Source organism: Centropristis striata, chromosome 14 (genome assembly GCF_030273125.1).
Source record: "Centropristis striata isolate RG_2023a ecotype Rhode Island chromosome 14, C.striata_1.0, whole genome shotgun sequence".
Classification (NCBI taxonomy): domain Eukaryota; kingdom Metazoa; phylum Chordata; class Actinopteri; order Perciformes; family Serranidae; genus Centropristis; species Centropristis striata.
In genome coordinates this window covers 26850469-26866217 of record NC_081530.1, presented here as the reverse complement: position 1 = coordinate 26866217, position 15749 = coordinate 26850469, and the positions used below count along the sequence as shown (strand labels likewise).

The 15749-nt window shown below is 39.8% G+C and overlaps 1 protein-coding gene across 1 annotated transcript; it reads right to left on the bottom strand.

Annotated features, from left to right (window-relative positions):
• Nucleotides 1-2645: 2645 nt before the first annotated feature.
• Nucleotides 2646-14684, bottom strand: rbm24a (RNA binding motif protein 24a). Its single transcript, XM_059350467.1, has 4 exons — nucleotides 14041-14684; nucleotides 12378-12501; nucleotides 10936-10990; nucleotides 2646-5294 (listed from the first exon to the last, which is right to left on the bottom strand). Exons 1-4 carry the CDS (start codon nucleotides 14206-14208, stop codon nucleotides 4943-4945), a joined length of 699 nt encoding a protein of 232 aa, XP_059206450.1. The 5' UTR covers nucleotides 14209-14684; the 3' UTR covers nucleotides 2646-4942.
• Nucleotides 14685-15749: the final 1065 nt, after the last annotated feature.

The window sequence follows — 15749 nt, the reverse complement described above, 5'->3', positions numbered from 1 at the left end:
CAGCACCGAGACTCTTCCGGGAAGTCCTAATTAAGCAACACGGTGAACCTGAGAGCCACACGGCGTGCAGCAGAGACCGGGACCGTGACTCAGTGCCGCAGTATCTCCCTCTGGGGCGGACAAGCTCTTACCTCGCAGGCAACATGGCAGCTTCAGACAGCCCTGCTAAAAATAGACGAGTTATTGACGCTGTGGTGAAGTCTGCAGGGGTCTCCTCTGAGGGACTGGAGTCATCTTCAGCCTCATAAAGGGCCAAAGTTTGACCTCCAACTAGGAAATCCCCCATTTAAACCCCCCTTAACATGAGAAGTACAGGTTTATATCAGCTGCTGATATTTGGCCAAAATTAGATCTTACAGCATGGATACTGAGAGCCTTTAATACATGAACAGGTACACAAATCAATAATGCCTCCACATAAACAAAGTTTAAAGTAGTTCTCTATAAATTTACTGTTACATTTTTATAAAGTTATGCAATTTGAGACAAAAAAAACCCTCTTATCATCTGTTTCTGAACTTTATTATATTGTGAGGTCAGATGCTAAGATAGCAGCTGTTTCACCCATCAGGGCTTGTTGCATCCATGCTGTGTCATGATCTCCAGTTTCATGTTTCACCAGGGTCCAAAGAAATACTCCCCTGGTGCTGAGTAAAAGACAGCAGTGACGTGGGCTGCACACTCTTTATAACATGACTTATTGATTAGAGAGTGGATAAATCACCGATAGTCTGTGAGACTTTGTTTTGTGTCAGATGTAACCATGTAAACTGTGGGTGTGACTGTAATGTGAGAGTGTTTCAAATAACGTCTTCTCAAGATGGTTTCACAATGAGGAGGAGCAGCGCAGCATCTGGCATGTGTGATGTGTTTGTCACCCTGCAGGCGGAGAAATTAGACACACACAAACTCACAAATAGGCCCACATACAGGCTGCGCAGTCCCAAAGTGTTCAATAATAAATAGATAAATAATTGCATGGATAACTTGTGCAAAATATATAAATGAAATAATATGTGGTGGTCCATAAAGTTGGAATAAAATATTTTTTTTACCTCTTTCTATGAAATTATTGTGACAATGTGATTTATTTTTGACACATATGTTGTATATCTTCTCAACACTTTATTATTAATCTCTTCCAAACATATCACAATGAAAATGAAACCACAATTAACAGAGGCTTGTGTCTGAAAACAAAATTATTTCAACTTTATGGGCGACTGTGTAGTTTGCACTTCTTTTTTTTCTAAAAATGTATGAAATTCAACTCCTTGGCTAGTGAAATGTTATTTCATCATTCTTTTTTGAATAACAGTTTTATGGAAGTTTACTTTTATTTAACAAAAAAAAGTATATATATTTCACAATGTCATTTCTTGTCTCTTTTTATTTCATAATGTTGCATTTCATGATAGTGGTTTTGAACCTTCCTCTTAAGCTATAATGCTCAACAAATGCTATTTTATTTGATTTTATTTGGGTAGTCCGGTCGCCCGTTCGTATCCTGAACCTGGGACTGACAGGTCAAGGACCCTTGAGCACTTGAATTTCCACGTTGTGGGACTAATAAAGGAATCTTAATCTTAATCAGTTAGCTTGAACATCAATATCAAAGTAGTTTTGAAACAAATTTATCAGCCTGGCTGCTGCTGTATACACACATCGTTCACATAACAGAGACAGTCTGCTTGTGGTTAGTTGAAAAAGGTTGCTCATGCTAAACAACCTCCTGGCTAACTAGCTAGAAGTGGTTTGTAAAATTGGATTATTGCTGCAAAGTGAAGAGAAAGCTGGTTGATTGAAATTTTGATTTTTATAAATGTTGTTCAGAGAAAGCCATACAATTATGAGCAGAGCAAAAAGGGAGGAAGTATTTCGGCGTGGAAGATGTAGTGAACAGCGAGCTAACAATGCTAACACTTGCTCTTCACTTTGATGCTGAGAAACCCAGCACAGCTAGCCGGGCTAGAGACGTGGAATTAGCTTTTTTAGTGAAAATTACGTGTGTAGGGTGTAATTTCTGTCTCTGTGTACCATTTGTAATTTTGGCAGCTTGTATTTAATTACTTTAACATTATTGTTGCTCTAGCTAGATGCTAACTGGCAACTATTTTAAGAGGCAGGCAGCTTGTGATTGGCTGGAACGTGAGGGGATGGTGACATCACCACTTTCATGAAAGGTTCAGAAATAAATGTTATTTTTAAAACTGATAATATAAAGTAAAAGCTGAGGGGAAAAGGCATCTTCAAATAAAAATTATCTTTAATTAAATAAAAAATGATGTCCAGTTAAATATGTTATTAGGCTATCACAACCGGAATGATTGATGAACATGAGTTAAGTTTTAATAATTGTAATCATTTTCCAATTTATTTTCTGCAAATTGTTATTTTATTTTATTTTATTTTACACATATTATTTACAAGTATAGTTTTCACAATGTATTTTGTGTTTATTTAATATTGAACAACATTTATTAGCAGGCACAAAGTGAATATATTCATTGTATGGATAGTGTAGGAGGATAAAAAGGAAAATGTGTCGAGGAAAAGATCAAACAGCTCCTGATATGTGTTTCACATTCAAACAACCTGACATCAAACCTCAGTTATATTCTCAATGGAAATAAATGCCACCATGCTTTTTAAATATAGAACATTTTATTCCAATTTTAAGTAAATGGTGTTGAAATTCTGAAGTAAAGGTTTTAATATCAACAGGACCTTTGCATTTAAATAGAAACACTTTACATGCCTTCATCCAGTGACAATGAAAAGCTTCCTTAAAAAGTTTTTTTGTCATTTATTTTTCATATTTCCCTTGTAAGAAATAGTTCAAGTATAAAAATTCCCAACAGTGTAAAATAGCCCATCTGATGAATATTAAGCAGAAGAAGCACAGCTACTGAAACCTCGACAACGACTATACATTCTAGTGGAGAAAGCAGCATTTTCGCTTGTTTTTTGTGAAAATTATTATCATTTTTTCCTCTCGGTTAAACACAGAAGAGGCAGAGTACAATCTGCATGCAAACAGGCCTGCATTTAAATAAAGTTTTTTCCCTACAAAAGGCATTAAGCTAATGTCATGTTCTAAAGAATCAAAAGGATAAAAAAAAAAAGTACAGTGCACATAACAGTATCTTAAATAACTCCTACATCGACATTTTTGGTTGAGTATGTTAATATTCATAATAATAATAATAATAATAATAATAGTAATATTATTACTAAACTAATCAATAACTTATATATGCCTTGAGATGAGTACATAATAATATTATTAATACAGTACCGCCACTAAGTCTCTACTCTCAGAGCGTCAACATAGTCAACCCTCAAAAATAAATATCTTAAATAGTAGATTTCTCTCTTTTTTTCATTTTTTTTCTTTTCTCTTAAATAGCAGTAAAAATGTAAGGCACACAGACCAACATAACGTCAAAGAGTCAAACCCCCGTCCTCTCCGTGCCACCTGGTGATCTTGACAGACATGAGGCAGGCCAGTTGTTGCGGTGGCTTTGGTGAGAGTGTGTTTGTGAGTGTGTACCTGACACTGAACTACAGCAGCACAGAGGTGGAAGTGCTGACAGCTGCAGGGCTGCCTGACCGGGGGCTCCGCCGTGGGGCTCTGTGCTGGGTGGAGGGGTGTGAAGTTGGTTCCCAAATGGGCCCGGCCAGGGATTAAAATGTGACAGCTCAACAAACGAGCACAAGTGATGCGTTCTTTCCAGAGTGATCCGTCTGTGTGGCGCTGGAGCGGCTCTGTCCACCCCCACCAGCAGCTGCTCCCTCTTTCTTTCTTTCTCTTTTTCTTTCTCTCCATCCCAGAGCAGGAGAGAAACACAACTGTGCTGCCTTTGTCTTTGACTGCTATGTGTGCAACTCTGGATGCATGTGTCTGTGTACGTGTGTACGTGTGTGTGTGTGTGTGTGTGTGTGTGAAACATGTGGAAAAGCGACTGATTTAGTGTTTCTCATTGTCTGAAGCCATTCTCAACCTCTCTCCTTTTGTCAGTGCGTTTGTTTTGTTTGCCAAGTCCCCCTTTAGTCCAAGAATCAAGTCAGAGTTGATGACATTTTCAGTTTTTTGTTTCTTTTTTGTCTCCTGGTGATTTGTTTGCTTTGCATAGGACAAGAGGTCGAGACACAGAGTAAAAAAAAAGGGACATTCAGCATCAGGAAGATAAAAAGGTAGTTCTTCAAATATGTGTGACACGACGAGTTACAACTCCTCGACTTCCTGACAGAGGTCACATAATAATAGCTAACACGTTGGAAACGGTTCCATTTCCCTGATTATCAGAAAATATTAACTAAAAAAATGCACTTGAAAAGACAAAAAGAACAAGAAGAGCCCCCAGTGTGTAATAATAACAATAATAAATATAAATGTTATGAGGGCATCAAATAACTGAAAACACTTGTGGAAAACCACGAGTGAAAAAAAAAGAGAACAGTTTCCTAAACTAACGTTAAAGACAGCAATAGGACTTAAAGGCTTAGTTTAACACCTATACCAACCACAGGGATTAGTTCCTGCTTTTCTTCTCTAGAAATAAGTACTCTACTACAATGATAATAGTAATGATAATAATAATAATAGTAATAACAACAACAATAATAGTAAATCACTTTCCATTATTTGTTCTGCGACTTTTTTTCATTTTCTCGTTTTTGGTTGAAGCACAGCAAGTTGGAAAGTTACTGTAAAAAGTTCCCACCTCACCATCATCATCACTACCACCACCATCATCACCATCACCACCACCACCATCATCACCACCTTTTTAAAGCAACTCTGCCTCTGAGTCGCTGACACGCCCACCCGTTAAGGCCACTCTCTCTTCCTTTTCCTTCGCAGCTCCTTCTCCTGGCCAATCAGCTGTGGCCGTGGGCAGGCCTCCTCGCTCTGCATGTCCAGTGGTTGCAGTGGCTGCTATTGCATGCGGTCAGCTTGCAGCTGCTGAGGCTGGTACTGACCGAAGGCTGCGGCTGCGGCGGCGGCTGAGCCTGGGGCAGCCGTGGCTAAAGGCTGCTGGACTGCGTAGCCGTAGCCGGCAGTAGCCACGTAGCCTGCGGCGGCAGGAGATGCGGCGTAGGGATACTGCTCATATGCAGCGGCGGCAGCTGCGCTGGCTGCAGCTGCAGAATACTGCGCATATGCAGCTCCGGTGTAGTCGATGTAAGGGGAGGAAGCAGTGGCGGGTGCAGCAGCTGCAGGTTGCACATGAGGGATGACCACACTAGGCTGAACGAAGGCCTGAGGGTACACATAGTGGGCCGGGATGCTGTGAAACAAATACATAAGTTACAGGTTAGTTTGAGTCACCCAGTCTGAGAGGAATAGCACCCACCCTAAACCCACTCCATCACACTGCGGCCAAGCGCCCGCCCACCACCCAGCCCCAGTCCAATCCACCAGTCAAGAACACCAAGGAAATGCCTGCTAGTAGGGATTAGAACAATATAGGGTTGCCAAAATAGAAATCTCTCTGTGAAAAGAAGAGGGGAAGGTGAGGAAAACTTTGAACACCCGGAGGTGTTTAACATCTTTTTAACTACTCGTTTTAACATCTCACTCAAATCTACTGAAAAATCACATTTGGATGATTACATTTGGAGGAGGTGATGGTCTTTATGGGACATGGGAACAAGTTTCATAGTTTTAATCTGCTTTGAGGCAGAACTAGAGAGAGGCAGAGGGAGGGGAGATGAAAAGAGAATGAAGGATAAAGTTTGGTATCTGTAACCTGCAGCTCATTTGGCTCTGATGCCGTCCCCCTGCCTGCTGGAGGGCAAGCGGGTGGGGAGGACAGGGAGGGGAGGCTTACAGTGCCGGGGGCGGGGGTGTGGACAGAGGAGATGAGCCTAGGGAAGCATTGTGAAAATGTCACTGCCACTTTGACAGCTGGACAGTTTTCAAAAAGGGACGCTGCTGGCCATTTCCCCCTCTGTGTCGGGACAAAGAGCCGGGGAGGCAGCAGGGGGAGCCGGGACTAGGCTCCGCACCCAGAGGGATGTTTCGATTAAATAAACAATTATGAACAATGAGCACATTCTGCCCTCCATGACATAGCCTTATCCCACCACCCAGACTCTATAAGGTCTGGAAACTCAGTCGGACAGTGTGAGGGGAGCTTTGGAAATTTACACTAACGGTTCAGAGGAGTCAGCTTTTGACTGTAGGTGGAAACAAGAAAAAAAGGGTTATGAATGTGAATTTCAGTGTCGTGAGAAACAGCCCTCCCTCCACTTTAGAGATAAAAGTAGAGTCAAATTCAATCTCACTTTAATTCAAATGGAATGAGAAGCACCTGGCCTGACAGAAACAATTTGATATTTGTTGCACAGAGCGCCAACGACAGCTATGTGGCTCAAAAATCTGTTGAGAGAAAATCATGGAAACCAAATATAATCAGTCGAGTGTGCATAAATGAACATCAGGTGGTCCCTTTTTTGAGTCTGGATTTGGAAAAGAAAGAGAGGAGGTGCAGAAAAATGTTGAAGGTTGAAAGGCAGGATCTATCGTGGCAACCCTATTGTGAGCACTCCATTATCCAATCCAATCCACATCTCAACCGAAAACAGTGCGCCAGGAGAAAAACAGGAAAAACAAAACAACAGCAAGGCGTCAGAGAGGAAGAAATATGTAAAAATAGTCCACCTCGACCAGACTGGTTACAGAAACAACGATAACAACAAGGGCACAACACAATCACTCAACTGAAAGAATAAAGGAAAGGGAAGGGAATGAAGTGGTATGTAGAGGTTTTGCATTAGTAAAGGTCAAACTAAACACATACAAGCTGAGACCAAATGTGTCAAAAATTGAAAAGATTTAGTGCTACTCTGATTGGGAAATCCTCAGAAACAGCATTATATTTGTCATCATGTGACACTAAAACCCTAAACATAACTCCCACACACAGAGACATTTCCTGTCAATTATCTGGAGTCAAAAGTGAAAACAATGAATTATTTACCACCAGCAGACAGCTGGGAAACTCCTCAACTGGAGACGGATCAAAGACTGAAGGACCATTATCCAATATGCACTAAAGAGATAATATTAGCCTGATTGGTCAAACGCCAACTCTGATGGTTTCACAAACACTGTCACATGACACTGTCTGGATTTTCTCACACATTTCTGGTACATGATAGGAGGACATTGTAGCTTAATTTATTTAAACAGTTATCTGTAGAATTTTGTTCACAAATCAGATTAAATGTAGCCAACTCAAGATAAACTGTGAGGCTTATTGATGGGGTTCAAAGCACCAAATTGTGATTATTCCAGGTACTTTTTGCATGCTTTGCTTGTGTGTGTAACTTTTTAGCATTAAAGTATCTAAAAATAACCATGTTATATATTTTGTTGAATTCCCTACTTACATTATCTCATGTTTCAAACTAATTTTCAAACTGAGAGAAATCTGTCATTTCAATCAAGGCAATGGTCCACTACTCTTTTCTCTCAAAGCTCCATTAGCTGCTACTACAAATTGCATTGTGGGTAATGCAGGCGTCAGGTTATGAAGAGGAAGAAGACGATAGATCTTGTTCTGCTGCATTAATTACTATACTTTTTTTTTTTTTTAAAACTGCCCATTGTGACTCTGCATAAATAACATTAAAGAAACAAATAAACATTCTTCCAAACTTTCCCTTTTTTTAATTATCTCACAGCAGCTACTGTATGTGATTGACTCGATTGTACCTTTGCTGTCTCAAATTCCCCATCACTACTATCTACGTATGCAAACAGACACACACACACACACACACACACACACACAGACACACGCATATCGTAGTCAGCCATGGGAAGCAAAGCTCTAGCTGACCCATCCACTGTGGCTACTCTAATAAAAAACTATCCCCCTTTTCCCTGGAGGGAGCCATAAAATAAAGATATCAAAAATAAAGTAAAAGTATGGCTGTGTGTATGTGTGTATATGTGAATGTGTATGTGTGTGTATGTGTGTGTGTGTATGTGTGTGTGCATGTGTGTGTGTGTGTGTGTGTGTGTGTGTGTATGTGTGTGTGTGTGTGTATGCTGGAATGCCGCGTTCACGCGACCCTGCGGTCATTAAAGTTCAGGGCTAAATAAAGGTTCTCTGCTATCATGCATGTCATCTGCCGAGAGACACAGAGAGCACAAACGAACACTGAGGTGAGAGGATCTAACGTGTGTCAGGTGTGTTAAAGTGTGAGACATTGGCAGTACACACCTGTCCTGCTACGACGGAGTTGCTCGTTACACTTCTGATATTATGACATGAGGATAGATCCAGCCAGACTTGAGTCATCATCAATGTTTAGAAAGCTACTTGGCTCAGACCTAAGTACACTGAGACAGAAAAAGTTTTCAGTTTCAAATCCTGACATGAAGATGTTTAGCATGAACCCTGCTCTGTGGGTGTTTTAGTTTCTGAGCGGGTTTCAAAATATGAAGCCGATCAGCAACAATCAGGTGTTAGCATCATATTTTTGCATTTGGCTGATTTGTTTTAGCAACATGACGTCCTTCAGTCTCTACTTTATGAGATGCTGTACTGGTTCAAATTGTGACACCGTAACCATATCTCATTGTACATGATTCCACATTGTGAAACATAAAAACAGAATGCAATTATTTGCAAATCCTGCAATCTACATTAAATTGAATATAATTGAACATATATACTCATTCTGAATTGATGCATTCTTTTTTATAATTATTAAGGTTTTAAACAGCGTTCCAACCGCATGAATGGAGAAAATAAAATAACTCTAGATTATTAGTGAACTTTACAACTTTAAGGACCTAATGACTGAAATTTGGGCTACTTAAGGTTTTCAGGTAACTAACAAAAAAAACTGTCCTTGATTTACAGACGGCTATTTCCCAAAGTAAAAAAAAATCGTTATGGAGCCGATGGCATCAAGCGACGTACCCGGCATGTGTAATTCCACCGTATGACCACTAGGACAAATTGCCTTCATAGCCCAGCATTGTTTCCTGATGGGCTTGGTCATTACTCTCCCAACTGTGTCCTCGTAGTTCTTACAGATGTTCCAAACTTTGTCTAAACTTTTGCCAGTAGTTAACTTCCATTTGTATACAACCTTTCCACAACATGTGCTGATTGTGAAAAAACTAATTTATGGATGCTTCTGGCTCAGATTAGATGGTTATGGTGAAGCTATAAGTACAAAAGGCTGTACGTTAATGTGGCCCCTGAAACACCCACTCTGGCCCCGTTTAAATGGCCCCTGCTATGCTCTTACATGACAGAAAGAGATCGTCCTGCACCCTCACTAGACCCCCCTCCAACACACACACACACACACACACACACACACACACAGCTTCATGCGACTGCAGCGTCAGCATTCGGGGCTTTGTGTGGCACAATGGGTGCGCTTGTTTTCCTTAACACCACGAGCCCATGTGACGAAAGCTCGCTCCGAGAGAAAGAGAGAGAGAGAGATTTGTTTGTGTCACACTGGAGACTTTGGGATGGGACTCTATACACGGACAAAGACACGTACACTCCAACAAGCACAATAAGAGCATATATACTCATATGTACCAATACAACCAGACATGTACAGATTACATAATCATTGGTGCCATTCATTCATAAGTCATCCTGTTTCTGAGAATAAATGGTGGCACCAGGTCTCGTATACTTGGAGAAGAGAAGAGTAAAGACAATGAGAAACAGAGACAGGAAGGAAGACAATAGAGTTGTAATGAATTGACAGAGTGGACCAGCAGTGAAATGACAAAGAGGGACACTTTCATGGGGGATTTTTTTTGCAGCTGCTACGTTGTGTTAATGTGAGAAACTGCTAGTAACACCAGGAAGATGCTTTATCCACACACAAGCAGTGATGGGTTTTGTTATTTTGAGGAAATAATGTGAGGAATGGGAGTAAAGGGGGCGATTGGGAGATAGAAACATTTTTAAAAACACACAGAAAATTCACCACTCACTCCAACAGGACAGCCAGAAAACACATTAAACAGCACATCCTGTTAAACAAACAGGTCAACCACAAGCTAAAAGCAATAAAATAATGAATAAATGAACAACAAAAGCTTTGCTCTTCGTTGGCAAAGTTAACACTCTTCCACAAAAAAAGGAAAAAGAACACCCCAAAAATTCAATCCAGCTTTTTTTTTTCTTTTTTTTTCATTAAAGTAAAAAAGCACACGGTTGAGCTAACAACACCACTTCATAACTGCACACAAAGCTCTAAGTTCTATTCAAATAAAATAAAAAAAACAGGTCAAAACCCACGTACATGCATCTATAATCACCATTTTGAGAGCTTGTTTGTGTGTGTTTGAGTCTACAGGTAATTCCTTTCTCTGATCTGTGATTATGTTCGCAGAACTATTCCACAAACCAGCACAGTTAGCTTAACCGAGAGCGAGCCTGTCGGACCAGAGAAAGATAGATAACATTGAGTCAGGCTGGAAGTTTCCATCATTGTCCACTCAGCACACACACACACACACACACACACACACACACACACACACACACACACACACACACACACACACACACACACACACACGCACACAAACACACACACACACACACACACACACACACACACACACACACACACACACATTTTAACAAACAGGCAAACCTAGAAAAGGCAGTTTGACTGGCTGTTTGGTGGACGTCATAAAGGAAAAAGCTACATTCAACTTATTGTCCACCTCTAATTATCAGCCATCAATCATGTTTGGGGAGAAAAAAAGATAAAAAGTCAGACTGATAGTAATGATTATCATTATTATCATCATTAAACTGATAAATATCAAATTAAAACATATTTGAAATATTTTGTCTCTACTGATGTAATGTACTTAAATACATCCCAACATTTCTCTAAAATGCATGTAGACTTGTCAGTACTTACCCATAAGGCCTTTGGATGAACGCAGGGTGAATTTGGGGAACCCCGAAAGTAAAACCTGCAAAACAGGATAAATAATGTTAAAAAAAGTGAATCCAGACAGCATTCATTTCTTCACTGATGAGATAAATAATAGAGGTGGACTCGAGTCACAAATCTGATGACTTAGCACTCTTGTAACTCGACTTCAACGCAAGTGACTTGTGACTCATGACTTCGCTTTGACTTGAGCCTTTTGACTTGAAAATAGTTGATACTTTCCCCCAAGCCCAAAGATATTAAAAGTATGTTATTTAACCTCTTATTCACTAGCTGTATTGCTCGGAAAAAACTCCTTAAATAAAATACTTGAAAGAAATAAGGAATAGCTCCTCAACCATAAGGCTTTAATTGTTGTGAATCTACAAATTTTAAATTTGTACAACTTTTTTTGTTAAAATATGTCATTATAAAACACAGTTTGAAAACATACAATCAATTTGTGGATTTGTGCTCAACAGTATAACATTCATATCTTCTATGCATAGATAATTACGAAACAGCGATTTTTCGTAATTACGCGATGGATGGCCCCCGCTGGCAGGGGCTTCCTGGATTTAAAGGTTAAAATGTTCAATAAATTCATTAATTTCCAGGAGCGTTCTCCAGATCAACTTTTGTTTGAACAAATCTGACAGCATACAATCAAGTTGCTGGAGAGAAGCATGAAGAACCTGAGCTACAGTTGAAAAAATATATAATACCAATTTTGTTTGGGTACGAAAACTATGCAATTGTTTAATCCTAACCCTTTTTTATGATTAATTCCAGTCAAACTTGTTCTAGCAAACATATTTTTACCCATTAAATACACATTTTAAAATGCATTCAAGACTTTTGTAATTTTTAAATATTACTACTCTGTTTTTCAAATTGCATTACATGTGGTAAAGATCACATAACGACTTGTTTAGGCCTCAAAAGTTTAGGACTCGGGACTTGAGTGCAAAGACTTCAGACTAACTTGTCAAAACAATGATTTGGTTTGAACATGAGTATGTATAAACTATTAACCCCTCAACATGTTCTCACATCGGCTGCTGCAGCTACCTTAAGGACAAACAAACCCTGCGGTGAAACTCAGGTTGGATTGACTTGACTTTCTTGTTTGCCAATAAAACCAACTCCACACTTAGAGATCCCAAATAAACACCGTGGGAGCAAAAACACTTGCTATGTTGAAGATTGTGTTGTTTGATTTATAAATCTTTAACATCAGCTCTCTTTATGTGCACACTCATCACTTTTATTACTGACACTGTGGTCAACTTTGGTGTGTTGTCTTATATGCCAGTGCCAAAGATTTATTCCAATTTTATGCAACTCTAATGGAATAGATTCATCCAAATCTGCACATCTGACTGCAAACTTTGATAGAAAGCCAAGACATTTCTGTGTGTCTTTACCTGGCTGCATCACCCGAGGCTTGGCCCCCAGGTAGGCCAGGTTGACGTTGGCCTTTCTGCCGTCAATGATTGGGTTTGGGTCCTTACAGGCCCGGTCTGCAGCTGAGCGGTCTGCCATCGTCACCTAACAGAGGTGAGAAAAACACAGTGCATGAGACAGATAACTGAAAGAAGTGTCAGTGGAGAGTGCATATGTGGAAAACATAATTTTGTGTGCACGTAAGTCCCTCTTTGTGTGTCATCTGGCCACTATTAACAGCAGCCTAAGTATTTGGCAGCACACACATATCCATCACCCTCATATGGACGTGTTGAAACTATCAGCAGTGAATGGGAGCCAGGCTAAGATGACTGACTGAACATGGTTCACTTATCGCTCCTATTACACACTTTATTGCTCTGCTCAGAGCTTCTGTGCGACGTCTCTCTTTTTTACACTCAACTGTCTAATGTATACGCCAGTGACCGAGCCTAAAGCATTGTCCAGGAGAAAAAAGAAAAAAAACTGGATGAATGTGGTGATACTAGAAGAATAAAGAGAGCTCTTTGAGTAAACATGTTTCATTTTTACAGAGAAATTTTACTTTCTACTTTCTATACTAGAATTAACTCTTAACCAGCTTATGGTGCCTACAGTCGTTCTGTATCTGAAATTATTTACAACATAAAGTAAACTTTGCTGCAACAGTGTCTTCTTTTAAAAGCAGATTCTAACTTTTTTTTGCTATCAGTATTTTTATTAACCTCTTTATTAAAATGATAATAATAATACCTCTTATCTTATACCCCTTTCATTGCAACGCCTTCTTATAAGTTTTGTATGTTATTTTATACATTTTATACGTGTACATCATGTTTTATCTCATATGTTCTTGTCTAAATATGTTTTTATCTCGTATAGGATGGTGCCAATTTTGGTTTTGCTTTAATATTGAAGCACTTATGAAATGTGCTGTATAACTAAACTTGCTTTGACTACATACAGATAAGAACATTTTTGCATATGAAGGGTGACTGTGCAAGTTTGTACATACTCTTCTGGTAACATGTGCCAAAGTTACTTCACGCATATTAAAAAAGGCTTCAAAGTCTTCAAAAAGCCCAAATAAGGTTGGGTTTCTGGATTTCCCCTTAGGCAGTCTTGTTACATGTATATTTAACCAATTTACTAAAAACATGGTTTGCTGGTTGCTTTGTGTCTCTGCAACTGCTGTCTGAAATGCGTTTTGTCTGTCACTGTCATGTGGGAGTTACATTTTTTTAGTCGCAAACAGCTTTGAGGTGATGAAACCAGCGTAACAGTGTCAGAAATCTGGTCTGTAATATCAAAACATTATCGTGAGGTTTTTCTCAGCCCACCAGAGCTGTCAGTTTGAGGGCAGCGCACTTAAAAAAAACGTGTCAGGGCGCATACCAAAGCGCAACAAGTCGGTGGGTGCAAGATTGCAACAGAAGTCAATGACAAATTGAAGCAGCGCTTTCTTATCAAAACATAAACACCCCATGACTGCAGATGAGTTAATGTTAGTCATGATGTTGTGACAGACTGAAGCAGCCGCGGACTTTGACAAACACGCGTCATGGCACGATTTTTCCCACATGCGTAAAAGTTAAATTCTGCGTAAATGCGATAAATAAAGCGTTATTAATAAGTGATACTTACGAATCCATAACCCCTAGACTTTCCGGTCTGCCTGTCGGTAATGACCACCGCTTCTTCAATCTCACCAAACACCTCAAAATATTTCCTGAGACTTGAATCCGTGGTGTGGTAGGGAAGCCCCCCGACAAAAATCTTCGTATAGGTCGTGTCCTTTTGCGTGGTGTGCATCGTTAGTGCAAAATACAATAAATAGGAACAATAAAAAGAAGAATAGTGCAATATCTCCTTATCAGTAATTCTTTGGATGAAGAGAGAGAGAAAGAGAGAGAGATCAGCTGGCTCTGTAACTTTTTCTTCAGAGAAAACACAACAAAAACTCGACAAAAATTAAGCGTGGAGGTAGATTTTTCTTCCGACAGTTAGGAGGAGAGTTGTATGGAGCGGATTGTCCCACAGAGACCATCAGGTGTTTCCAGCTCTTCTTGGTTAACTCTGCTGTCTAACTAAATAGGTTTGGGACCCATTCCTAAAAGCGCTGCTTCTAACTCCACCCAGCTCCCGGTCCCATCTCTGCCCGCCCACCAGCGCGCACAAACAGCTGGGAAACCTGCAACACTGGAGCTCCTTCACACATTAAAAAAAAGATCCTCTACTGGAATCACGTTTAATTAACCATCAGGGGACAACAAAACCTGATTCCACTGATTATGTTCGGGACAAAGAGGAGCAGGGGCATTCAGTGAAATGCAGTATTGAAAGAGGGAACCTATCTGTTGATTTTTATGTCTCCCTGGCACAATAAAACTTAAACCAGTTTGGACATTTCTGTGAAAATAAAAACATTCTGTACTGTCTCTATAGGTCTTGAAAAAACAGCCTGTGAGGGACTGGACACAGCCCGGGGACAGACACATCAGAGCAGCAGCAGTGAGCAGACAGACAGGTGCAGCTTTGAGCTTCTCTGAAGGATCAGCCTTCAAGACAGTCCACTTGTGAGAGGTTTTAACAGAGTTTTGTGCCCATTCCATTGGTGAAATATGGCTTTTCCTTAAAATATTCTCTCTTTTTAGTGGTTCCTTCAGGTCAAAAGGTAACGGCATGGGTGGATTATGAGACAATGGGCCCTGAGGCACAAACAAACAAAAGGCCCCAACACCTCACCATACAAAGAAGCAAGACTCGCAGACTTTGTAGTTGTTATTTTGTGTCTCTTTTAAGTCATTATGCATGTCTCTGTGAGTTTTTGTCTCTCTGGGTTGTTTTGTGTCTCCTTGCAGTTGTTTTGTGTCTCTTTGTGGTCATTTCTTGTCTCTATGTAGTTGTTTTGTGTCTCTTTGTAGTTGTTTTGTGTCTCTTTGTGGTGATTTTGTCTCTTTTTGGTGTTGTTTTATGGCTATTTGTGGTAATTTCTTGTCTCTTTGTGTTCATTTTGAGTCTCTTCCTAAAGGTGTCTCTTTTGAGTGACATTTTCTAGGTAAGGGTCATGGCCCTCTGACACTTTAGGCCAACAGGATTTTAAAAAATTCATATTTTAAGACAAATATTGAAGTTAGAGGGTGTCCCAATTTGTATTTGTATCTCCTTTTTTTTTTGGTCCTTGAGATTAAAAAGTTTTGCTGAATTAGCCCTTATTATTTAAAAAGATGATCACATTTCAATAATAATCAGATAAGAACTGACTTCAAAAGTGACAAATGCGTCAGAAGCACAGCTTTTATAATGTGAAGGGATCGAGTCAGAGATCAATTAAATCAAGAGACTCTGAACAT